This window comes from Delphinapterus leucas, chromosome 4, assembly GCF_059928025.1.
Source record: "Delphinapterus leucas isolate spDelLeu-1000000601 "Yukka" chromosome 4, BTC_Dleu_Yukka2, whole genome shotgun sequence".
Taxonomy (NCBI): domain Eukaryota; kingdom Metazoa; phylum Chordata; class Mammalia; order Artiodactyla; family Monodontidae; genus Delphinapterus; species Delphinapterus leucas.
In genome coordinates this window covers 69,093,346-69,119,715 of record NC_143132.1, presented here as the reverse complement: position 1 = coordinate 69,119,715, position 26,370 = coordinate 69,093,346, and the positions used below count along the sequence as shown (strand labels likewise).

Sequence of the window (26,370 nt, the reverse complement as noted above, 5' to 3'; positions counted from 1 at the left end):
ACATAAAGCCTCAGTAATTAAAAGTGTATGCATGTATTGATATAGAAAGATCATCAGGATATTTTTAAAAGAAGAAAAGACTGTCATGGAAAAAATTGGAAAAAGAGTGTGTATAAATGTATCTTTATACATTGACTTACATATTTGCTGTTGTATACCTAAAATATATCTCTGGAATGATAGACAAAAAATTAATTGGTTGCCTGTAGGAAAGGCACCTGAGTGGTAGTAGGATGGGACTGGGAGGGAGACTTTTCTCTGTGTATCTTTTTATACTTTAAAAGCTTTGAACAGTGTGAACGAATTACTTATTTAAAAACAGGTGAGCTCTTCCTTCTCTTCTGAGATTTAATCGCTGCATCATGGGATTCCTCAACCCTGTAGAAAGTATATCCTGTCCTCATAGGGAACTTTGTACCAGTCTTCCAACTCTGTGGGGTCTGAAAGGCTTAGTTAGCATCTGTGAGGTGGCTCCCAGTTAGTTACTTCTCCATCACTTTTCAGCCTCCACGTCTGTTACACTCCAGTCAGAAATTTATGTTTCTCTCCCAATCTAGGCCTGTTAGTGAAAATTCTTGTGATTTTGTTGATTCACCAATATCACTTTTTGGGAGTTGGGAACAAAGCAGGAGGTGTACAATAATCCTTTCTTGGCTAGCACTTTTTAAAATATATGGTATAAAGTTGTACCCCATTCCTTTCTGGTTGCTGCTAGTGATTTTTGTTGTTGTTATTTAATGTTTATTACTTTTAGTTCAGTGGATTTGGAATTTCGGTAGGGAGATTCTGATTTCAATTTCCATCATTTAGTTGAATTGCTGGCACCGACTTTGTGTCTCCTTTCTTGCTTTGGTAGTGGGCTCCGTCTGAACACTATGCTACTCTGCTCCCAGCCTGTGTTGCCTTTCCTGTACTTAACTTTCAACCTGGTCTTGGTCATATGTAGCCAGTCTCCCAGTCCCACTACCCTGGCCCATGTGAGGGCTGCACCAGGCAGGGAGGATTTCTAGCGCTACTCAGCTTTGCAGGGCTCAACTGTTTGGAGAGTCCTCAGAGCACCCTGGTTCTGGAGAAACTGATTGCCGAATCCCCTTTATACAGCTTTTGCTTGTTATGTGCACTCACACAAGTGCCTGTGCTTCTTTTATCTGCCAGTGTTTTGCTTCAAAAGTTCACTGCCTTTTCAACATAAATTCTCATAATTGTTTCTCAATTTATAACCTTGCCTTGCCAAAGATTCACACTGCTGACAGAGATATCTTTCTGAAACCAAGAAGCACTCATGCCATTTTCCAGTTTATAAATGTTTAGTGGCCTCACATCAACTTCAGGGAAAACGTGCTAAAAATAAAAGCTATCCCAAAGTAAATCAGTTATAGCCTGAGAGTGTAAGTTCACAAGGGCAGGGGCATTTCCTTCACTGTTGTAACCCTAGCATGAAGAACAGTACCTGGCACGGAGCAGGTACTCCAAAAATGTTTGTTGAATTAAATTAACAAATAATAGGTATCTAGTAATCATTTTGAATGAATTTTGATCTAGTAATAGCTTACTGATAGGATTGCAGAATCTCTCCGTCATTTGGAAACAACCAATTGAAGCAGTCAACAATAAAAAAAAAAATGTGCGGTTTGGGTAGTTTAAACATGCTGTTAATGAACATTGTATTCAAATAAAGGGTAATGGTATAACAAATGTTAACACAGTGGGATTGACTGTAAGAAGTCTAGAAAAGAAAGAGGATCTGGTCTGTCTTATCTATCTATATTCCTCATTCCACAAGGATCTGTGGTAACTTAAACACAAAATATAGTACTGTAGTATGCTTCATATTTGGCTTGAAACTTTCTGACTACCAAGTTGAAAAGGGCAACTGAGTTATATAATTCTTATCATTGGAGAGGAATGATGAGAGGAGAGGAGAGGAGCAAACACTTCTTAACGTTAAGTTTTTAAACAAACTTCCCACTTGAGGCTTTATAGAAGGGGCGTTGAGTGATAGGGTAGATATTACACTGCATACCATTCCTACAGCAGATAAGGTAATAATTTTTTAACCAGTTCTTATGAAACCGACCTGATGATAACAATAAACCCAACTCAGTGATGTCAGTTCTTTTCAGAGCTAAAATAATATGTTTCATCTGTGTGGCCCTTTGTTGTTTGTCTGGCTTGAATCCAAGGATAAACTTGGAGCTCCTGGACTTCAGATGGTCTTCCCTATGAAAGGGTTCGTTCCTCCCACTGGCCTTTTTACTGATCCCTTAGAGGAGGCATTTTGAGATTGGGCTGTCAGGTGAGGGCCAGCAGTGCTGTTTGCTGAGTGACTGGTTGAGGTAGGTTCATATGCTATAGAAGCTAAGTGAGAGTTGGTATGGATGGCATCACTTGGAAAAAATTCAGGTGCCTAACTAGGCAGATTCCCTGGATGGGGAATGCAGAAGCACCTGCAGGCAAAGCCAGAAACATCTCTGCAGCTGCATCAAATTAGAAAGCATCGATCGGCTTTTTAATTCCCTAACTTACTAAGATTTAAATTTACTTCTGGGGCTGTGCTAAAGCAGGCACTCTTTTATGCTGCTGGTGGGAGTGTATATTGATACGAACTTTTTGGAAAGCAATTTGGCGGTATATTTCAAGAGCTTTAAAGGCATTCATGCCATTTGACCTAGCAGTTATACCTCTGGGAACTGTCCCAAGGAAATAATCCTTTTTTAACAAAAGGGTCTAAAGGGGCTTCCCTGGTGGCGCAGTGGTTGAGAGTCCGCCTGCTGATGCAGGGGACATGGGTTCGTGCCCCGGTCCGGGAAGATCCCACATGCCGCGGAGCGGCTGGGCCCGTGAGCCATGGCCGCTGAGTCTGCGCGTCTGGAGCCTGTGCTCCGCAACGGGAGAGGCCACAGCAGTGAGAGGCCCGCGTACCGCAAAAAAAAAAAAAAAAAAAAAAAGGGGTCTAAGCCTCAAAAAATTTTAAGTGTTATTTGTAATACTGCATTACTTCATTTATAGTGTCAAGAAATTGGAGCAATTTAAATGTCTCACAGAAGGAGAATAGGTAAGCAAACATATTCAACTCAAAGGAATATTATGAATCAAGTTAAAAATTTTGAAGAACATGTTTGTTGTAAGATAGAAAATTTCTTAAAATGTTAAATGAGAAAAGCAAACCACAAAGAGTATAAACAATAGAAGTTGAACTGTATTTAAAAATATACTTAGAAGAAAAGACTGGTGGGAAATTTACCAGAAAAGTAAATCTTTGTTTTTGGTTACCAAAACTTACTTTTAAGGAAAACAATCAGATAATTTTTGTTTAGCACTTTTGAAAGGGAAACGTATATAAATATTCATGTTTCCTAGAAAAGGGAGCTTTATAGTAGAGAAGGAATAATTAATAAAGCTGTATATAACTGAATTGTGATATTCATCTTCAGATCTCCCAAATGCCTCTGTTTAAAGTCACACTTACAAAGCATTCTGATTTTGACAGCAGAAAAAAGCACCCCTAGATGAGGGTCTCTAAAATCCCAGACATTTAGTAATTACAAAGGCTGTGCCTTTATTACAAGTGAATAAATTGACATTTTGGTTTAATAACTAGGATTTGACTAATGAGTCAGTCTCCCAAGAGCCTAGTTCTTGCTCGTGAGTGGCATAAAATTAGATTTTTGAACTTGGAAATCTGAGGTCCAGATCCTCGACTTTTTTGATCCCTACCCAAATATAGCAGCAACCCTGGAGCACTGCTCAGACCGTTAGCAGTCTAGCCCATTGTTTCAGTGGTAAAAAAGAAAGAGCAGAAATAAAAGGAAAAAAAAATCATGTTTTTATGTGATGAACTGGCCTTTGAGTTAAAAAAAAAAAGCTAGAAAGAGTGGTGATCTTTCCTTGAGTGGCAAGTGCTTAATAACTCATTTAGGAAAACTTTTTGTTTGTCAATCTTTTTTAGTTTTTCTTATTTGAAATGCGATCTGGCTAAGTATATACACTTAATGTTTGACTCACTAATTAGCCTCTTTGGCAGTATTACATATTATATCATCAGGCTCTGTACTTCATTCGTACATATTTTTAAATAAAAGGTTTATTCACATATCTTTCAATTCATTCATTTAGAATGTACAGTTCAGTATTTACAGTTATGCAACCATCACAATAGTCAATTTTAGAACATTTTCATCACCCCGAAAAGAAACCCTGTACCCATTGGCAGTCACTCTCCATTTTCTTCCTAACTTTCCAGTCCCAGGTCACCACTAATCTACTTTCTGTCTCTATAATTTTGCCTACTCTGGACATTTCATGTAAATTGAATCATACAACATGTAATCTTTTGTAACTGGCTTCCTCGCTCCGCATAATGCTTTAAGGTTCATTAATATTGTAGCATGTATCATTACTTCATTTCCTTTTATTTATTATTTATTACTTTTTATTTATTTTATTTCTAATGTCCCATTATATGGCTTTGCCACATTTTATTTATCCATTCATCTGTTGATGGACATTTTTAATATTTCCACTTTTTGGCTAATATGAATACCACCACAAACATTCATGTACAAGTTTTTCTGTGAGCATATGTTTTCATTTCTCTTGGGTATATATATTCCTAGGAGTGGAATTGCTGGGTCATAGGGTAATTCTGTATTTAACATTTTGAGGCAGACTGTTTTCTAGAGTGTCTGCACCATTTTCTAATCCAATCAGCAATGCATGAGGATCCCAGCTTCTCCACATCTCCACTTGTTATCATCTGTCTTTTTAATGATAGTGGGCGTGAAGTGTATCTCATTATGATTTGAATTTGCATTTCCCTAATGATGCTGAGCACCTTTTCACGTGCTTATTGACCATTTGCATATTTTCTTTGGAAAAATGTCTATTGAAATTCTTTGCCATTTTTAGATGGGGTAGTTTTTTTTATTGTTGAATTATGAGTTCTTTATATATTTCCTTATTATATATATTTGTAGATATTTTCTCCTACCTGGGGGTTTTCTTTTCACTTTCTTGATGGTGTCCTTTGAAGCACATAAGTTTTTAATTTTGATAAAGCCCTTTTTTTTTCCTTGTGTTTTCGGTATCATATCTAATAAACCATTGCCTAATCCAAGGTCACAAAATTTACATCTATGTAAATAACTCTATTCCAAGAGTTTTATAATTTTACCTCTTACATTTAGGTCTTTGATCCATCTTGAGTAACTTTTTATATATGGTGTAAGAAAGTATCCCAGCTCCATTCTTTGGCATGTAGATATCCAATTGTCCCAGCACCATTTGTTGAAAAATAAATATTTTTCCATTGACTTGTCTTGGCACCCTTGTTGAAAATCAAGTGACTGTAAATGTGAGGGTTTATTTCTGGACTCCCAGTTCTATTCCATTGATTTATATGTCCATACATTTATATTTTTCTTTTATTCATTCTACAAAGGTTTATTGAGCATCTTTATATGCCAAGCATTGTGCTTGACATGTCCATTTTACTTGCTTTTGAGAACCAAATCCTACCTCTTCAAAGCCCAGATCTTCTTTAAAACTCATTCTAAGATATAATTTTCTTTCATAGCCATACCTATAGAGCTTTATATGATTTGCACGTGGTCTTTTGGCAAGTTGTAGTTTGTCCAACTGTATAAATGTTTAGAAGTCTGAGTGTATTTTAGAGGGCTTAGAAGAATGAAAATTGATCAGGGATAGTCATCACTGAATGTATTGTAGATGAGGTTAGTTTTAAAGCGGAAGAAGAATTTACAACCCGTGATGAGGGGTTCCTGGCAGGTGTGGAGTTGCCCACGTGCAACTTGACAGGTCCAGAAAGTTGTTAAGTCTAGTTGCTGGTAGCAGTAAGACCAGTGAGAAATGGTGGAGAGGCTACTGGACTGCATACCCATAATTCTGCTTCCAGATTTTATTTTTGTAGCAGTTCCTTGCCAGTGTAAATTTAACAAAGATAGGAGAATGTTTTCAGATAATGACTTATTGCTGGGTTTAAGACGAATTAAAGGAGGGAAGAATTTTATATAATGGTGGTGGCTGGTCTCTAGATTGTGGTTGTAGGAACTGAAGGGAGAAGCCAGAGAAATGTAAACTTAGTAGAACTTGATGATTATCTGAAATAACTAAACATGATTCCAGTGTTATAACTTGAGAACATTGTGAAGATAATTGTACCAATGCTTACTGTTAAGAACAAGGTAAGAAGAAATGGTATATAAACTTTGATTTTGTCCACTTGTTGGCAGAATCTTCAAGTGGGTTATAAAAGATGCCAATTTAACCATTAGATAGTATATCATATCAAGTCTGATATCCAGGAGCTTCCAATATTCCAGTGACACAAATACCACTGATTTTCCTTCCATAGTTGCCTGTTCATTTTTGAAACGCGTATTGTAAAAGGAACTTTCAATGTCTAATTTTAAAGGTTAAGCAGCGGTTTTATTTTCTCTACCTGTATAAGTGGTTTTGAAAGACCTACGAAAGGTACCTAGATTCTGTGGTTTGCTATTGCCATTAACAATTTTATTGTTTTGAGGGAGGAAAAAAGTTTTAATATTGACTACATAGAAAAACATAGTCTATATAGCAATGCAGATAAGTTTCAGTTGCTCATGATAGTTTTGGCTTTAAACGTTAAAATTTGGATGTTTTAGAAAATCTATTACATTTTGAAACTAGTACAGTACATTTATTTACCCATCCTAAAATTTCTTTCAGGAATTGTTCCATCTTCTGTTGTCCTGACTTCTTTCCAGGTGATGTCAAGAGTTTTTTTAATATGGGCAGTAACACATAGCGTCAAAGAGGTAAGTGTTTAAGTTGACAAAAATAAAATACTATCAGCTTTAACAAACGTTAGTCAACTTTTCTTTCTCACATGTGTGTTATGGCTAAAGATGGAACTCCAGGTCATATCAGTATAGCCCAGATAAAAATCCCTTGTACTGTAGGAATTGGGTTACTAGTGGGAAACATACCCCAAATATGCAGTGTTGTAAAGAGAAGGCTTATTACACAAAGTCCTGAAATCTCAGTTCCCTTGGAGATTTGGCTGGTATGGATGTGGTCTGCACCTCAGTTATATTTTTCTGCTTTCTTGTTTGGATCCAGCACCATAAACTCTGGACATCGTCATCCTTGTAGTGGGACCGTTGTGGAAGTGAGAGACATTAATGCATTCCCAGAACAGTCCAATCTTTGTAGGACCAGGAGAAACAAACTTGTTTCCACCCAGCCCACCAGGGTTAATGGAATTCCCAAGTGTGCTGAGTCTAGTGGTTCTGGGAGGTCTGGGGTGGTGGATACCTGGGCAGGCCCAGGGATCTGTGGATACCCTCTGCTGGGGGTCTGGGGTGGTGGATACCCTCTGCTGGGGATCTGGGGTGGTGGATACCCTCTGCTGTGGATATGGGGTGGTGGATACCCTCTGCTGGGGGTCTGGGGGTGTGGATACCCAGGCAGGCCCAGGGATGCTTCTTGTAAGAACTGGAGGGATTTACCATGGGTGTAAATCCACAACTAAGCTTTCATTTTCTGGTATCAGGGAAGAGAATTGTTTTCTAGTATGTTTTTGGCTTTTTAAAAGTCAATTATTACTTGCTAATGTCATCGTGAGGAAGAGTACCTGTAGCCACCAGGAAGATTCAGTTTTCAGTTTTCCAGTCTCAGTAACTTATCACCAGCATTATTGGGTTCTTTAGCCTCATGAAATGTGCTAATCCGTTAGCATTATTCTGGTTTTTTCTTTGTCTTCTATTACTCTGAAATCCCTGTCAAAACATTTTGCTTTTCAGAATTTACTTAGTTTCATTTGTATTTTAACTAATGATTTTTTTAACTTGTTATTGGTGTATGATATACATACAGAAAAATGCACATAGGTAATGAGTTTTTAAGCAAAATTGACTAAGCTAAGTTATTGTTTCTGTTATAGATTCACAGACTTTTTCTTTTAAGCTCTTTCACTCATTGAAGATGTCTGTCTACACTTTCTGTGTAGGAAGAATGTAAAACAATCTCATACTTTTACATGATCACTTTTTAGAGTAATCACATTTCTTAAAACAAAAAAAAAAGTCAAAAACAGGCAAGTAAATCCTAATGTAGCATATTGCCCCTTGACCTCATTCTTGTTTCTGGAGTAAGGAAAAGTTATTGTTTACATTGGTTTCAAAGTTCTTTCTATAAATCATTTTTAACCTGTATTTCTTCCTCCTTTACTTTTGTGTATACACTCTGTCCTTTCCATTTTAACCAGCAACCCAAATTTTTAATTTCCCAATAGTCTTAAGTGACTTAAACTTTCTTCCTAATAGTAACTCATTTATATTCTTAAACAGGTAATTATGTACTTTCGATAATTAAATGAAGATAGAGTGTTTTCAACTCTGGAGTGTTTAATCAGTTTGCCAGTAGAGTCAGACCCTAGGTGTCCAGGAGCTAATGCTCCAGGTGATGGGTTGTTCATGACCTCTGCTTCTCCTCTCCTCTGCTTCAGTAACCACTCTTCGGGCTTCCCTGGTGACGCAGTGGTTGGGAGTCCGCCTGCCGATGCAGGGGACGCGGGTTTGTGCCCTGGTCCAGGAGGATCCCATATGCCGCGGAGCGGCTGGGCCCGTGAGCCATGGCCGCTGAGCCTGCGCGTCCGGAGCCTGTGCTCTGCAATGGGAGAGGCCACAACAGTGAGAGGCCCGCCTACCGCAAAAAAAAAAAAAAAAAACCACTCCTCTGCTTATTAGCACTTCTGGCAAACGGGGTGGTAGACAGGTAAATCAAAAATGATTACAGTTCAAGTTAAGCAGTTGTTACCATATTGCTGTTACCGACATTTGCCAGGATTTCCTGCAGAGCAGGAAGACAGCTTGGATTAGAAAGCTATTAAATGTCTCTGTGGATTACAGCTATGTTGACCTGGCCATTGCCCTCAGTAACCTCCTGCCTGACAGATGCACAGACTTGACATTTAACAGATGGTTTCACAGGTAGTGTCATATTTGAGCCTTACAGTAATTTAAGTTATATGCTTGTTAGATTTGCATATTCATAATGGTTTCTCTGCAACCAAACTTACCCAATTTCTACTATTGTTAACATATCATTTTCTTAGGAATGTAGTAAATTTTATTGTCTTTCTGTCACCCCTTGGGTCCTCTTCTTTTCACATATACCCTATTGATTAATTGACTTACTCCTTTCTCACGTAAATAGTATTTGCTGTTCCAAGATCACACTTCTTTTCTCCTCATTCCCCTTTTCTTTGAAAAGAACCCATTCATCGTTTTGTTTATGGCAGTAGATTCCCTCCTGGCCCACCCCAAGTTGCTAATAGCTAATAGCTGTTGCTGTGGCGTTTCAGAGGCCAGTCTGCTGTCTGTGACCTGTTCCTCACCCCCTTCTCTTGGCCAAAGGCTGTTTTTCCTGCCGTAGAGTTTCGTGTTAGCTATAATTCAGTTTGTTATATACAACGTTACATATGGCTTCCCTGTTAAACTTCCATTCTTCTGTTTTACTGAAACATCTTTAAAATATCTGTATTTTCTTTATATCCAGCTTTGTTTATTTTAATGGTGGGAATCACATAACCAATGCATAGGGAAATTGACCTCAGAAATAACTGCTTCATAAAATACATATCATTTTCTCATAGTAATGTTCAACTCCTTTTCACAGTACTCTGCTTTCATTCTCAGTTTGTTTTTACATCATATTTCCCTCTAAAGTGGACACAGGTTCTTCATTTCCATAGCATTACGTTTGGATTTGGACTCTTGTTCCACCCTCTCTGGCCTGCTTATATTTTCTATGCTAATTCCCCTGTTTTCTGTAATTGTACATGATGTACTGAGGTATAGCCTGTATACCTTTTAAGACTAGATACTACTTTTTTCATATTTGAGGTATATTTTCTTTTAAGACGCCCTTTAGGACATGCATCCTTACTTGTCATTATAATTCTTTACTGCATGGAATGCTAGTCACGTAGATGTCACCAGGTATATCATAGAACTAAAAGGTGATCAGATGGTTTTCTTTTATGATGTATAAGGACCCACCATCACTAGCAGGACACCTTGATGAGCAGGATATTAAAGAAAAAATGTCTCTATGCTCAAAAGCTTTTTCTTGACCTAACAGAGCAAATAACCTTCCCACTTCTTTCCTTTTAGAAGGACTTTTTATATAAGCAAAGTAAAACTTCTGATAAAACAGACAAGCTCAGGGTGGGACATAGGGTTTGAGGGGTACAGGAGGGAATCAGAAATTCTAGCTAACCTGTTTCCTTTCCAGTTTTCCCACCTGACCTCCAGAACTGAACTGGCTTCTTTCCCATTCCTTAGCCAGGCTGCCCACTGCTACTGCCACATCAGTCCTCTATGCGCATTTGTTCCCCTCACCCTCCGTTTGGGTCTGTGTCTTTGTCTCCTCATTGAACTGAAAAAAGATTGACATTTTTCAGAGTGAATTGCAGTGGGAGATGCCACCTTCTGTCCCTCACTATGACCCCCCTTCAGAAACAGACAAGTCCACAGGGCACATATTCTTCCTTGTCCAAAAGTAGCTAAGCCAAGCCCCAGATTCCTGGATACACAGGTAGGCCACTGTCCCTTTTCCTGGCCCAGCCCTCTTTGGAGAAGCCCACACACATCCTCTCCGGAGTTCTTAGTGTAAGATCGCCATGTTCTTGGAGCAGAAGTCCCAGGGCATGGGCAGCTGTTGAGTAAGAAGTTGCTGGGCTCTCGCTGTGACTTTAGCCTAAGTGCAACAAACACCTTCAACACCTTACCAGCGGTAATTTGTGTAAAATAGACTATACTCTGGAGTGCTGAGCCTTCTCTTCTTTCTTCCTCACCCTTTGCCACCATTGGAGAAAAGGATGTTTGCCCACATTCCTTTGGAATGCTCCGTAAATTCTCCTGATTTCACCAGTCAGCTGTTTCCCACTTCTTTCTGGCACGCCACTGGGCTCTGTAACACTTAATCTGCCGTCTCTGCTAACTTCTCAGCAAGATGCCTACAAAAAGCTTGCCATCAGTGTTTAAGAAAGTTAGTAACCTCCAGTTATGATAAAGATATCATTATGCTGTTTGTTGTTGTTTGATGCATTACAGTTTACAGAGGGCTTTATTAAAATATGTTATAATTATCCACTCTTGACAACTGTCTCTTGAGGTAGGTTGTAGTCTCCATTTAAAGTTTGGAAGCTAGAGAGGCAAATGACTGTCTGTCAAATGGCAGAGTTGAAAAGCAGACTTCTGAATTCACAGTCTTCCCACTGCATCAGAACTTGCTCTCACCGGTTAGAAATGTGATGTAAACACATCCTTATTTTTGTGTGCTAACCATACTTTCTTTATCCCGTGTGGAGTTGAAAACCCCCATCTCAGACCCAGAAGCACTTTTCCTCTTCAGCGGTTCTGTCATACCACATGCATAGGATTCTCCACTCAGATCGGTTACATGTGAAATGTACACATCAATTGTAGGCCCTGGGTGCTTGTCTGCAACGCTTTGCCCATGTGCTTCTCTGGTTTTTTAGTGCTCATTTTAGGACACTGTGATTAAATCTCTCCAATTAATTGGCCTTTCTCCATGAAAGTTCCAAGACTATTTTTCATACTGGGGTTTATGGACTATTTGGAACAGAATTACCAGAAAGCTTCTTAAAAATGCACTTTCCAGGTCCCACCCCACATTTGATAAAGAATTTTGGGGAGTGGAGACAGAGAGCCATCACTGTTATTAAGCTCCTTGGATAATTTGATGAATTCTAAGGTTTGAGAAATGCTCTAAGAAACTGTAGTGTTGTGCTGTAATTTTATTTGCCCTTCTTTTTTCTTGATTTTACTTCCCACTTCTGCTTAGTTTCCTCGAGACCTAACCAAATTTCACCATCTCTGTCCCAAATCTGAGAGCCATAGTCTCATTCTTAGAGAATGAAAGCCTGGAGTTCCCTTACCTAGCTAAGTGGAGGGACTGTGGAGTTTCTGGTGCCTTCTCCAAAATCTAGTGTCTGTGGAGCTGAGGCTCACTTGCATGTAAGAGGAAGCTTGAGGGGCCCACCTTGAAGTCAGAGGCAGATTTGAAACCATGGCATTAAAGAAGCTAAAGCATCATTTGTTTGGGGGGCGAGTTGGAGGGAAGGGCTCCATCCTGGGCAGGTGCTTCTTGTTGCCTGGCCAACGCCACCAAGTAGATCATATATTATTCCAGGTAGATTGTTATCGTTTCCACCCAAGGAAATACTGCACAAACATCTCTCTTCTTCGGTTTTCTCAAGAAATGTCATCTTCCTTGGACACTTTTGTTATTTTCTAGGTAAGTCAAATTCAGTATTCTAGAACATGGAGGCTTAACAGCCATAATTTTCATGAGGAGTGGGTGAGTGTGCACTTCAACACTTACCCTGTGGCTTAGGACAAAGCACTTCAACTTTCTGAGCCTTGTTTTTCTCATCTGTGACATGGTAATACTGGTATCTGTCCTGCTCATTTCACAGAGTTTTTGTGGAGATTAACTGAGGGGAATACATGAAAACAAGGCAGCAGTGTTTAGAAATCAAGGTCTCTAGCATGCAGTTTTTTGCTGAGCAGCTTCTGAAACTCCTTATAAAGCAGTTTCACTTCAGAAGGATTGCTACTTCCTTCATAGATGCCACACAGGTTTTTTTTTTCTTCCTCTTTTCCTCTCCTTTTTCACTCTTGTGGAAGCTAAAGGACTAAGTACAGTGATATCCCCGATACTCCACAATTGTTTTCCTGGAGGATACTCCATGATCCTTTTCCTGTTGTGCTGCATTATAGGTTTTCCTTCTCCGCTCGGTCCTCCAGCTGGGCTCGTGGTGCGCTCATGCTCTTGCTGCCTCTTGAGGTTGCTTCTCTTGTTAGCGTGTTTCCTGTGGCTGCACGTGCTCCTTGTCCCTAACGGCCATCCATGAACATGGGCTTTCGGTTAGGCAGGAAGGGCACCTTCTTATCCATATCATTCAGATGAGGAGCTGAGAGGCTGCATGTGGGGCACGTTGTTCCCTCCTTGGGTACTGTTCTTGGACCAGAAGCCACGCCACTGTCTTCTAGCCCAGGCCATTTCCACAGTGACGTTCCATCTCAGTTAGCAAAGGACATTGGGAGACATTCAGTATCTTTTGGCCCCTTGAGTGCTAAATGTCTAAAGTTCTCCACCCTACTCCATCTGTTCCCTTACTTTCTATTTTAAATATTTCTGTAGGTGGATTTGCATCACCTTCACTTTTAAAATTAGCACCTCTCCTAAAGGTGGGAAACCTCATTATTTGATTGCTAATCAGACACTGTCAGACTTTAGAGAACTCCAAGACAGTTGTAGCAGTACTTTAATGCCACTTCCGCATCTGTTAATAATGGACACTTAAAGATATTGTTACTTTTCCCAGGGCTGGATGGTTCACTTTGACATTGAATATATTTAGCATAGGTGATTTTGGCAAAATCAGGTTGTCTGTTTTTCTGTCCCTTTTCAACATTTTCTTGAACCATGTATAAAAATTTTATTGCAAAATATTGCAAAATATTTAGATCCTTTTGGGTTCAGTGTAGGCTCACTTCTGATGTTCCATGTTGCATCTTTCTCCCATTGTCTTAGTTCTTTTGTAGTCCTTGGAAAACTTCAGTGGCATTCCTTTGTTCAAAATGTATTATACTCTGTTCTTTGATAATTAAGTCAGTTGTGTTTAAAGTAAAATAAAACATCTTAAACCATACAAGTGAGTGTTACCACTACATCCTACAAGAACATAGCCTCCCTTTGTCAGTTAATAGTTGAATAGGTTCCAGGCCCAGCAAAATCAGGAAATCAGTTTCATTTGTGTTTAATGTTAATCTTTTTCTCCTCTCGGCTCTCCTCCACTGCACCCTCCTCCATCGGTGACCCTGCCCCACAAACACCCTCACACTTGAAGTTTCTCTGGACCTTTTCTTTTGCTTTCTTACCCCAAGGGCTAAATCTGACATCATCCATTCCCATTCCTCAATTCTGGCACGAGAGGGAGCAGTTAAACCAGACAAACTCCCTGGAAGACTGCACGGTTATCTTCATTTGGGGGAATGTCATTCAGGGCAGGAAGGGCCAGGGCCTGACCTGTCAGCTCCAAAGGAAAGTGCCCCACTCTATGAGGTTCCTCTGGGACTCAAAGCCAGACCTGCCCCAGCCTGCCCAGTCCAGACTGCCCTGCAGGTGGCCAGGCCTTTCAGGCCTGAGCACTATTGGCTTCTTCCTTTCCCTCTGCCCCAGAACTACCAGATCTTGGGTTTCCCAGTGCATTTACAGTTCAGTTAGTCTTTTAAAATATTATGCTGAAACGCTTCTCCCCCATTTAATTGACGTTCTGGATGTATCAGTGGTGTCTCCTACTTTCCTCCTAATTTTTTTTCCTTCTGTTTCTGATAATGGAATTTCTGACACAGAAGCTCATTGTTGGAATGAATCCTCTTCAAGCATAAGACATTTTCATACTATTGGGTAGTATCTTACTATATGTAATTGCTGCTACTTAGAAATAGTAGGAAGCCTGTTTAGAGCCAAATCTGGATACTTGGAGTCCTGAGATTAACAAAGATGTTTGACTTTTGGCACTAGGAAACTGTCATGGAATAGGAATGAGAATGATGAAAGAAAAAAAAAGGTTACCTTGCGTGTAAAATAGTAGTTTCCCAAAGAAGCACCTGAGATGAGATTTACAGGCTGGGAGCCTAAGTGGTTTCAGCTTTGGTTATATGTCATCAGCTTGAGTTGAAGAATAAATAATGCAGGGAAGTAAGCCTGTGTCATAGAAGTGTGCTGTCAAGTTGTACTGTCAGTAGAGAGTTACCAATAAGTGAATTTGACACTCAAACCAGTTTTCATCCATGGTTTGAAAGTGAAGTGAATTCAGATGTTTATTTCAAGCCAAAAAGGGTAACTTTCTGGTCCCATGTAGTGATAGAAACGTGTTGGTTACCAGCATTTTTCTTTTGGATATTTCCTCTGTCCCAGGACTATACAAAGGAACTTTTGGTAATGGCAGAAATGTCCTGTGTCTGTGCTGTTCGATATAGTAACTACTAGTTGTATGTGAACACACACTGAACCCTTGAAATGAAGTTAGAGTGAATGAGGAACTGAATTTTAATGTAATTTAATTTTAAATAGCCACATGTGACTGGAGTTTACTGTATCGGACAGTGTAGCTGTAGTTGTTCAGTGTAATATTATTTACCATTCTCTTTATTTCAGTCCATATATTTTATCTCATATGTGCATGACTGTGTGATTTAAAAAAAAAAAAAAAGTAGGGCTTTCCTGGTGGCGCAGTGGTTGGGAGTCCGCCTGCCGATGCAGGGGACACGGGTTCGTGCCCCGGTCCGGGAAGATCCCACATGCCGTGGAGCGGCTGGGCCCGTGGGCCATGGCCGCTGAGCCTGCGCATCCGGAGCCTGTGCTCCGCAACGGAAGAGGCCACGACAGTGAGAGGCCCGAATAAAAAAAAAAAAAAAAAAAAGTAGCCAAAGGAAATGTATGTGGTATACTTGGTATGCTGTGTTCTTTAAATCTGGGGACTTTTTGTTTGGTACTCTAGATTAAATTGTCATAAAAATCCTGATTGCAGGTGTGGGAAACAGTGTGGATGGTATTCTTATCTTTTGCAGAGGTAGCAGTTGATTAACTGGTGAGGCAGGAGGCCATATAGATCCTACCTTTGAGAGACCTGCAGTTTGGCCTTTGCAGTGGGTTCACCATGATAACATGTCCCACATTTGCCTTTGTTGAAAACCATTTCACAGGCCTTTTCTCTCCCATTTGAGTTCAAAGATACCATAGAAATATAGTCAACATTATTATCCCAGTGAGCTCAGAGATTCTCATTTCACACTGTAAAAGTGAGCTGGTGGCATACATCGTGAGCATTGCTAACATATGTCAGCAAAGTCAAGGAAAGTTAAAAATTATTAGCTATAAACTGCTTTTAAACAGCTGTGCTCCACGGTACAATGAGTGGCATTTTTAAAGCATTGATAAATATTCATTGGAAAACTTTTTTAATATGTAGGAGGAGGAACTGTCTCTTAAATTATCTGCTCCTTTGCCAAATCGGTCCTTTATATGCTGTAGCTTTTTTCAGTATAAGTGTATTTTCAGCATAAATATGGAGAATCAGGTAACTTAATTAAAAATATATAAATTGACAAGAATACCAGTACATTCAGTCTCCTGACAGTTGACCTGCACAGTGAATGCAGCAGGTAACTGGTCTCAGTGGGAATCTTGAAGATGACAGGGGAACCTGAAGAAATCATCCCTATCCCCCTGCTCCTGTGAAATATATATGAAGTGTATTTCTATTGCTTCTGGGAAGAGGGTTCAATAACCTTTTTTACCTATCCATATCAAGAAGCCCTATATAGTCAAGAAGCTCTCATTTAAAAGCTGTGATGCATCATGGATAAAATAAAGCATATTACTAAGTCGTCTGCATTTTCCAGAGAGAGGACCCTTTTCCAGTCTGAAGTGACCCTGGTGCGCTTTGGGAACTTGTAAGACGTGACTTGGTACACATGTGTGGTTGTGTGTGGAAGCATGCTGAGGGTGTGCTTGCATTTGGAAGGGAGGGAGGAGGCTAATTATTAGGCTTGATGCATTAAAGGCTTTTAACTTGTCTTTTCTCTAAATTGCCGCCATAATCGTTTCTATTGCATCTTCTCCCCTTTACTATATTTTTCTCTGGCAAAAAAATTACCAGGATAACCAAAAAGTCGATAATCATGCATCTTTTTTGCCTTCTGCATTGGTGCTGTCTTTTTAGGTCAAGTTTAGGGAATCTTTTATTGAGGTTACTGCTTCAAAGAAGTGTATGTTGAGAGCTTCAAGTGTAAAAACTAATCAAATTAACCAAGTTTTTATATACTACTTAATAGCTTTTAAAACTTCGGAGTTTCTCAAATAGTCATGTTACATTTGTGTAGCACTTTGCCATCTGTAGCAGAGCTTATCAGTTGGCACTAGATGTCTGTCCCACAGGTGGGTGTTAAAGGAAAGTTCAAGGAGAATATGATGACTAGAGGGTGTACATCATCTCAGAAGAAAGGCCGTGCTCACCTCAGCTAGTGATTGGCAAATCGATCGAGTGTTATGCAGTCGCTCTTTTAAGAAAAAGCAGAAATACAGATTTTTTTTTTAATGTAAAATCTCTAACTTAAAAAACTGGCTCAACTATTTTTTAAAGCACTGTACAAACTCAAAATATCTGTGGACCAGGATCATGGGACATTGTTTTAATATTTATGCTCCAGGAGATGGTATTCATAGCCTTTGGGGTTTTTTTTCTTTGTTTGTTTTCATTGGGGCCTTTGTTTTTATTTTCTGTCTTACTGACATTTTTGCAATTCTTAAACCATCATAGAACAAAAGAACCTTGACATTTCACAGTGTATATTGCCAATTTCATGTTCTTTTGACCATGTCAGTTACATTTCTGACAATGATCAATCCTGTCCCCCCTAGAGTGTTGGGTAGGCACACTAGGATGATACATTTAGAGGTCTGGGGCGGACAGTGGGGTGAGTATGCCCCAGCTCTCCCTATGCGGCCACAGTAACCTACTGCTGGGAATACTGTTCTCGGGCTGTCTTGCTGTAGTTAAAGGACTGTTGCTTCGTAGAATACTCAGACTGTATTGGGTATATATGATCAAGGTGGGACTAATTATGACCCCATTCTGATGCAGTCCTCCTGTTTGAGTTTGGTTGAAGGAAATAGTTGCATGAAAACTTTTCAGTTAATAATGTGCTCTTTGGAGGTGAGAAAATGAAACAGAACTCAGGAAGATCATTGGGAAAGGCTAGCAGCTGGTGAGATCCTTAGACATCCCAGAGTTGGTACAGGCTAATGCCTTTAACACTTACCAACAGGAAGCAAAACAACAACAAACAAAATATCATCTTGGTAATTAATTAAGCCTAAGAGGCAGCCACCAACCTGTACTGGGTCCCAGCAGTGGCTAGCATAGATAGTAGAAACGTAATACAGATTTGTTGAATTGAATTTTTCTTTCATGGAATAATAGTAATAACTGCTGTATATTAAATGGCTAGCATTTTACTAAGTATTTGATAGGTTTTTCTGACCTCACGTCAACCATGCAAAGGCAGATATTGCCTCAGTTTCCATATGAGGAAGCTGAGGCTGGGAGAGAGAAGGATATGCAGCCTGGAAGCCTGGAGGCCTGTTTAATTCAAGAGTTGCAATGATTGGAGAAGAGGCTAGTGGTAGGATCCTGCCGCTCTTCCTTCATGTTTCCCAGGAAATGGGCTGAGCAGATAATAGCATTAAAGTTGGACTAATGGGAACATATTAGCATTCAGACCTGCATGTCTGTCATAAATATAGAATTGATCATGCATTGCTTGTTTACCGCATGCTTATACATTTTTCTCATTGCATGTTCAGAAAAGTTAATTTCATGACCAAGACTTGTTTTCGTAGGCCAAAACGTTTAACTAGGCCATCATCTATATCAAAAACTAGTCCTTAGTTATTGTGTTGTAATTGAAATAATTTTTTAACCAGTTCCCTTTGTCATTGTAGGTTAAGAAAAATCTATGTAGATGCACATTTTTTTCTCCTTTAAAGGGGAAGAATATTAATATATAACTTGCATTTTCCATAGAAAAGGAATATTATTTTCTGGTTTGTTTACCATGTACCCTATCATGGATTTTTAATAAACACTAAATCATGAAGGACACTTTACACATGAAACTGCCATGTGAAAAGACGCTAATCCAGACATCTTTTTTTTTTTTAAACCACCACATATTTATTACATTTCATTTCAATATTATTTCAATATTCATTACATTTCAATATTTATTACATTTCAACTTCTTGTCAAGGATGACATTCCTTTTAAGCAGATAACTGAGTTACATTTTTATTCAAAAAAGCTTCAGAAAGTTATGGAAAGGACCAGGATTGTCGTCAGAATTGTCCAGTGCTCCAGCCCAAACCTTCTGCTGGCGTCACCATCCAGGCAGCAGCCCTGTGGCCTCACCCTCCCTGGGGAGCTGCCCTCCTCACCCAAGGCTGTTCCAACCAAGGCAGAGAAGCAGAGAACATGCAGGCCAGGCTGCAGATGGGTCAGAATACTCATTCAGTACCTTCTCTGCTCCAGTATTGTGCTAAGCACTAGGAAGCATGGGAAGGAGAAGTCACAGGTGCTGCCCTTACAGGGCTTGCTCAGGAGCAGAACTGAGCAGTACGGCAGAGTGGGATAACTGACAAGGCGGGAAAGACAGGGTGCTGGCACCATGTCACGCTCCCGCTGCCCAGCTGTCTTAGCTCCTGAGGAGCTGTTCTAGTCTCCCAGGCCCTGTTGTTCCTCCTCATGGGGTGGTCTTGGGGGTGCAATATGTTAATACATATAAAGCATTTAGAACAGTGCCTGGCACTTAGTAAATGCTCAATAAATGTTAGGTACATATTAGCTATAATGTAACCTAATCTTTTCCCAAAGTTTTAGTGACAAATTTCTACACAACCGTGTTGAATTCTCTGTCCTGAAGCAGAGATATAATTGACTTTTAAAAGAGATATAATTGACTTCACATAGGAATGAATTCTTTTATACTTATTAAAATGGTTTCACAGTTAGCTGGTGAAATTTTAGACATAATTACTTTTACCATACTTAAGGAATAATTAGCCCTGCTAAATGGGAGTTATCATTATCTTAATCATCATTATTATCCTAATCTAAAGCATTTATTGAAAGTCTGATTTTGCTTTTTAAGTAAGCTAACCCCTTTTCAAAGCAAGTTTTTGGACCTGCCCTTGGGGTACTTACAGTGTAAGACAATAGTAATGTCGATACAGATTTAGGATCAGCATTAAACCTGTTGTTCCTTCTCAAGTGTGCTCTTATTGGTAGTTTTTGTTATAAATGTTCTTATATCTTCTTTTATGGTTATGTAGCCCGCCTCGTCCAGCAGATTTAGAGGCTTCATATCAGAAGCAATTTATAGAAACCAGATGATCTTGTTTGCTTCTAATTATGTCTTCAAAGTGGTTGCTTAGTTCTCAGGTGATATTTTAAAATAATTTCTTTAGAAGTAATTTCAAATTTACAGAAAATTTGAACTAGAGCAGTACAGAGAACTCTCATGTTTCCTTCATTCAGATTCCCCGACTACTGACATTTTACTACATTTGTTCCTGTTCCTGTCACCTGTTCCTCTATATTTATCTACCCGTTATCATTCGTTTTTTTCTGAACCTTGAGAGCAAGCTGTACATGACGTCCTGTCACCCAAGTACATGTTTCATACACTCTCCTACATCACCTGCATAACAACCCTCCAGTCTGGAAGCCAAAACTGATACAATACTATGGTCCCATCCGCAGGCCTCATTCAGATTTCACTAACTGTCTAAACTAAGTGTCCTTTTTTTTCCCTTTCTGGATGGCACATATTTACTAAGTATCTTCTATGCTCCAGGTATTGTGCTAAGCACTAGGATACACAGGGAAAGGAGAAACATGGTTGTTGCCATATATACAGTGAGTTGTCAGATCTCTTTAGACCCATCAGTCTAAAGAAGATACACATATGACCAACAAGCACATGAAAAAATGCTCAACATCTCTAGTCATTAGGGAAATGCATATCAAAACCACGACGAGATGCCACTTCATACTCATTAGGATGCTACTGTCAGGAAGAAAAAAGGAAAATAACAAGTGTTGGTGAAGATGTGAAGAAATTGGAACCTTTCTGCACAGTTGGTAGGAATGTAAAACGGTGCAGCCAATGTGGAAAACAGTTTGGTAGTTCCTCAAAAAGCTAAACATTGAATTACCATATGATCTAACAATTCCACTCCTAGGTATACCCAAAAGAATTGAAAACAGGTACTCAAATAGATATTTGTACATCCATGTTCACAGCAGCGTTATTCCAATAGCCAGAAGGTGGAAGCAATGCAAATGTTCATCAATAGTTGAATCAGTAAACAAAATGTGGTATTTACGTACAATATAATATTCAATCTTTAACAGGAGGGAAATTCTGATACATGCTACAACACAGCTAAACCTTGAAAACATTATGCTAAATAAAAGAAGCCACACAGAGAAGGACACATTGCATGATTCCATTTAATTGAGGTACCTAGAATGAGCAAGTTCTTTTTTTTTTTTTTAATTGAAGTATAGTTGATTTACAGTGTTGTGAAATGAACAAGTCCTTAAAGACTAAAAGTAGAGTAGTGGTTACCAAGGGCTAGAGGGAGGGAGAAATGGAGAGATATTATTTAATGGGTACAGAGTCTGGGGTGATGAAAAAGTTTGGAAATGGATGGTGGTGAGAGTTGCACAGCATGGTGAATGTACTTAATGCCACTGAAATATACACTTAAAAATGATTAAAATGGTAAATTTTAAGTTATATATATTTTATCACAAACATAAGGAGATTACTAAGATTTTAAGATGACATGACATGAAAAACTTGCCTGTATGTATTCTTTTAAGACTACTTTTTCCATAGCGTCCTTTGGTTATAGATATATTGCCTCCCCCACCCCCCAGCAAAACACAACACATACACACACACACACACACACACACACACACCCCGCACACACACAGAGTCTGCCAAAGGAAGGCTGAAGAATGATATTTGTAGAGGTTAACAGACAGGGAAAGTTGGTGTCAAATGAATCTAAAACAGGGTTGACTTGTGGGCTACATGTAGCCTGCAATTTGTGATGGTTTTTACATTTTTAAAAGGGTATAAGAAAACAACAAAAAAGAATACCTGACTAAGGCCGCACATGGCACAGAGCCTAAAATATTTGCTGTTTAGCCCTTTTCAGGAAAAGTTTGCCAACACCTGGTCTGAAACGATGCTTTGGACTGAATTGTGTCCCCCAAAATTCATACGTGGAAACCCTCAGTCCCCCAGTGTTAGGGTATTTGGAGTGGGGGCGTTTGGTAGGTGGTTAGGTTTAGATGAGGTCGTGAGGGTGGGATCTTCACGATGAGATTCATGCCTCTAAGGCACTAATATCCTTGCACATGATACCTTTTACATATTTTTAGAGAGAACTTCCCTCTCTCTCTCACGTTCCTCACAAGGAAGCAAACATGCTGGCACCCTGAGCTCGGACTTCTAAAACTGCGAGAAAATACATTTCTGCTGTTTGAGCTACCTAGACTATGGTATTTTATTATGGCAACCAGAGGAGACTGAGATAAACATACTGTTCACAGTTCTTCCCAGAACAGACTCTAGTTCTCACCTCCGAGATTTTACCAAAATCTCTTCTCTTCACAAATGAAAAGGGTATATCAAGAAGAGGAAAGAACACCTACCAGAGAAAGCATGATCAGGGGATTTCTTTGAAATAACCAGAGTGGTAAGCAGTAGGTTCCAGAATGCTAAGAATAGGGTTTCTACAATAGTGATTTTCTTATGTGGCACCATTTGTTTTTCTTTGAATGTAATAAAAATGACAGCTTTTCATATACTGATGCTCCCTGAGCCTTTTAAAGCAAACAGACGATGCTATTTGTTTGTAAAGGTTTTTCTCTTGCACCCATTTGTTTCTGCAGCTTGAATTTCTTTGTAAACTCCCTTGGCTAAATTACACAAGCCACCCACTCCCCACGCCTCCTCTCCCTTTGTAGAGCAGGGGGCTGAAACCTGCTGTCTATGGTGTGGAGGGTCCAACACGCAGCTCACCGCACCAGGCAAAGGAAGGTTTCCTGGCCAGCCGGGTTGCCCCCGGCCTATTCCCCCGTGTGTGCCATGATTGTGAACATGCAGCTTTGAAACATGGCTTCAAGACATTTTTGGTCAACCTAGCCCAAACCTGCTCATTGATCTTACTGGTTTTAACTCATTCCATTCTACCCCTATTTTGTGTTATTGGATAGTTATCTGCAAATTAGATAAGCTTGATCTCTGACTTTATGTGAGCCCCTCCCTAATAACACGTTGTACTTCCTATTGATCTGAAGATATCATTTGTACAGAATGATCATTTTCCCCATCCTTAGTCTTTTTAAAATTGTGACATGGTCTTCACAACTGGATTCTGGGAACAGACTGTTTTCACATTCATCCCGAGTCTGAGTTTGTTACAGTTCTTTTGTTTATAGTCTAATGGGGCGGTGGGACAGTGAATCAAATAACCTGCAGGCTGGATCAGAGTGGGAGGCCGGGGGGCTTCTTTGTTTGCTTTTCTCTTATTTGAAGGCCTCTAAGACAACGTAGAAACTAACATCAGGTATCAAAAAGCAGGCCACTGATTATGATTGAATTGTTTTGCTTTACCAATATCTGTTGAGCTCCTACTTATGAAAATCACAAAGTGCTTTTGGGAATCAAAAATGAATAAAACACGCTCCCTGCTTTCAAGACGATTACAATGCAAAATATTAGAAGAACTTCTTGTTTAACCCAAAGGTCTTTAAGGAAGGCTTCAGCCCATAGCTGTAAAAACATATCTCCTTAAGATGAGGAGGATTACAGAGTCTATCAAAAAGCAAAGTGTGCTCTGAAATTATATTTTAGTATAGATGGGTTTTAAGCAAGGATTTGGGGACAGACTGAAAAATGAAACATGAAAGCTTTAGAGGGGTTTAGCTTTTGCTTTACTTTGGCTAATATAAGAGTGCCAGGAAAACAAAAAGTACCCTTGCTCTTGACAGTATAAAATTCTTATTATTTTTAGAGGGTAGTAACTATGGATTTATGAAATTCTTTGTGAGAGCAATTTAGTTAATAGGTATGTAAATGACTACTTATTTCATTGTGTAGGTGGATCGCTCCATGTACACTTTCTGAGGAAGAATGTAAGTGCTAAATTAACATTGCAAATGCAGAGAAGCAAAAGTTAAGGTTAGAATGCCATACCTTTGTTGTATTAGATGTTAGGAGTAAGACAGAGACGATCCATCTTGTAATTGAAATTTGTTTGATTTCCTCAGTGGAATTTCTTATTCACATTCAACTCTCTAACTGCTCTTTTCGGATGTAAGAAAATATAAGTGAATTGGTGTGCAAGGTTGTTTCTTATTATCGGTTTCCAAGTGCCAAGGATCATCATAACCTACCTGGGGTGGGAAGAGGGGGTGCTGAAAGTTAATACCACGGTAATAAATTTTCATGCAAGATTTGCAGTATAAGGCATCTAGTGAATACATCCCCTAAAAAACATACATAAGGAGCTCTGTTTAAAGTATATTGTTTTGGGGACTTCCCTGGTGGTCCAGTGGTTAAGACTCCACGCTCCCAATGCAGGGGGCCCGGTCTCGATCCCTGATTGGGGAACTAAGATGCCACATGCCGCAACTAGAGAGCCCACATGCCGCAACTACTGAGCCCATGCACTCTACAGCCCGTGCACCACAACTAGAGAAGCCCACACGCCACAGCGAAGACCCAGCGTGCCAAAATAAATTAATTGATTAATTAATTTTTTTTAAAGTTAAAAAAAAGTATATATTTTTTTCAGCATGAAAACAACTTCAGAGGAGGCTAAGTATTCCAAAGCTCTTCTGGCTTTAGCCACCTCCTGTGATCAGCATGGAAGCTTCTGTAATCCTTGAGTTAAACCAGGCCTCATGGGGCGGGGGGGGGGGGGGGGGGGGGCAGAAGTCACCAGTGGGAGAGAATAAATGGGCCCTGCCTCGTAGCTGGTCTCCAGCCTCCCTCACGTGAATTCATCCTGCCCAGGGAATTAGCTTCAGTTGTGTTTTAATCATTATATTGCCCTTCTTTGAAACTTCCTTGGATTCCAAGTTGTCACGTAAATCAAATTAAAATTCTTGTTAATGGAACCCAAGGTTTCCACCAGTTCACCCTTCTGCCATCTTACCTAACCATTCTTGGCTCCCACTAACGCCAGTTAACATTCTCCACATCAGGTCAGCAAACGAACATGCAGAAACTCACTCATCGTGTTTGTTTCTCCCTGTGGGCTACAGCTCATATAATTTCCCCTCCCTGTCTCTCTTACTCATCAGTAAGCCCGCATTCCTTCTCACTTGGCTCTACACAATTGTTGTCATAGGCATGCATGTGTTCCTTTATGCGGTAAGCTCTTTCTGTGCTGTGCTATGGCCATTGAGAATAAAGACCAGGGGCTGTGTCGACTTCTTCAACCCACCAGCTCTGTAAGGGGGGTGAGGGACTCGGCTCCCCACATGGTGAGTGCTTCTTTGTTAAGATGTTTTATGTGTTTGCTTTTGCTTTTGTCTTCCTTTTCCTACAGGTACAGAGTGAAGACAGTGTCCTCCTGTTTGTTATTGCCTGGACAATCACAGAAATTATCCGTTACTCCTTTTATACATTCAGTCTATTAAACCATCTGCCGTACCTCATCAAATGGGCCAGGTAAAGAAGTACAGGGAATGAAGACTAACTTTTGAAGTGATCTATCACTGTATTTTTCCTTTATTGCCTAAATACTATTTTTTATTTCTAAAAATAAAATTGTGAGAATTCCCTGGTGGTTCAGTGGTTAGGACTTGGTACTTTCACTGCTGTGGGCCTGGGTCTGATCCCTGGTCGGGGAACTAGGATCCTGCAACCTGCGCGGCGTGGCCAATAAATAAATAAGTAAATAAATATGAAATTGTGTGAGACGGGTTAGGTAGAAATCTGGTCTGTAGATTTCATCAGAATAAGTGACTGTACATAACTTTGATTAATAGAAACACTTTAAAATTTTTTATCTCTACTTATTTCCTTGGGATCAATTCTTTTCAGTTAAATTATTCAAAAGAGATTTGATATACCATACATTTTTTGTCCATAGAAAATTTTACTGATGAGCTTCTGCCATTTTGATGGATTTTGGACCAAGTCCAATTCTTGTCTCAATTTTGCCAACAAGATAACTCTTAAATTACTTTTTAATTAATAACAAATGTTACATGGCAGTTTCAGCATATTGTCAGTTTAGTTTGCTCTGATTATTTTTAGCAGTAATATTTGTTATGAATTGTGTAAAAGGCTGATAGTTCATCTAATTATCTGAACTAATGTGTGACACAGTTGTGAGCAGTTTTCTGAGTTAGAAATGACTACAGGAAGGAGTGACAAAGCCAAAGGATCAAAATTGTCCTTGGGGGGCTTCCCTGGTGGCGCAGTGGCTGAGAGTCCGCCTGCCGATGCAGGGGACACGGGTTCGTGCCCCGGTCCGGGAAGATCCCACATGCCGCAGAGCGGCTGGACCCGTGAGCCATGACCGCTGAGCCTGCGCGTCCGGAGCCTGTGCTCCGCAACGACGGTTCCTAGACAATTTATGAGTCTAGTGATTAAACAGAGACATAAACCAAATGTC

The 26,370-nt window shown here is 39.7% G+C and overlaps 1 protein-coding gene across 4 annotated transcripts in view; it reads left to right on the top strand.

Annotated features, from left to right (window-relative positions):
* The window catches only part of HACD2 (3-hydroxyacyl-CoA dehydratase 2), an 89,873-nt gene that overhangs the window by 54,301 nt on the left and 9,202 nt on the right, over positions 1–26,370 (top strand). For 3 of the 4 annotated variants that reach the window (XR_016393000.1, XM_022567262.2, XM_089910599.1), the window contains 2 exons: positions 6,727–6,815; positions 25,297–25,418. Coding sequence is in view for 3 of the 4 variants with exons in the window: in XM_022567262.2 (XP_022422970.1) it covers positions 6,727–6,815; positions 25,297–25,418 (211 nt within the window). In the remaining variant the exon portion in view is untranslated. Of the gene's footprint in view, positions 1–3,009; positions 3,056–6,726; positions 6,816–25,296; positions 25,419–26,370 lie in introns of all 4 variants that reach the window. The other variant, XM_089910598.1, reaches the window with a different exon arrangement.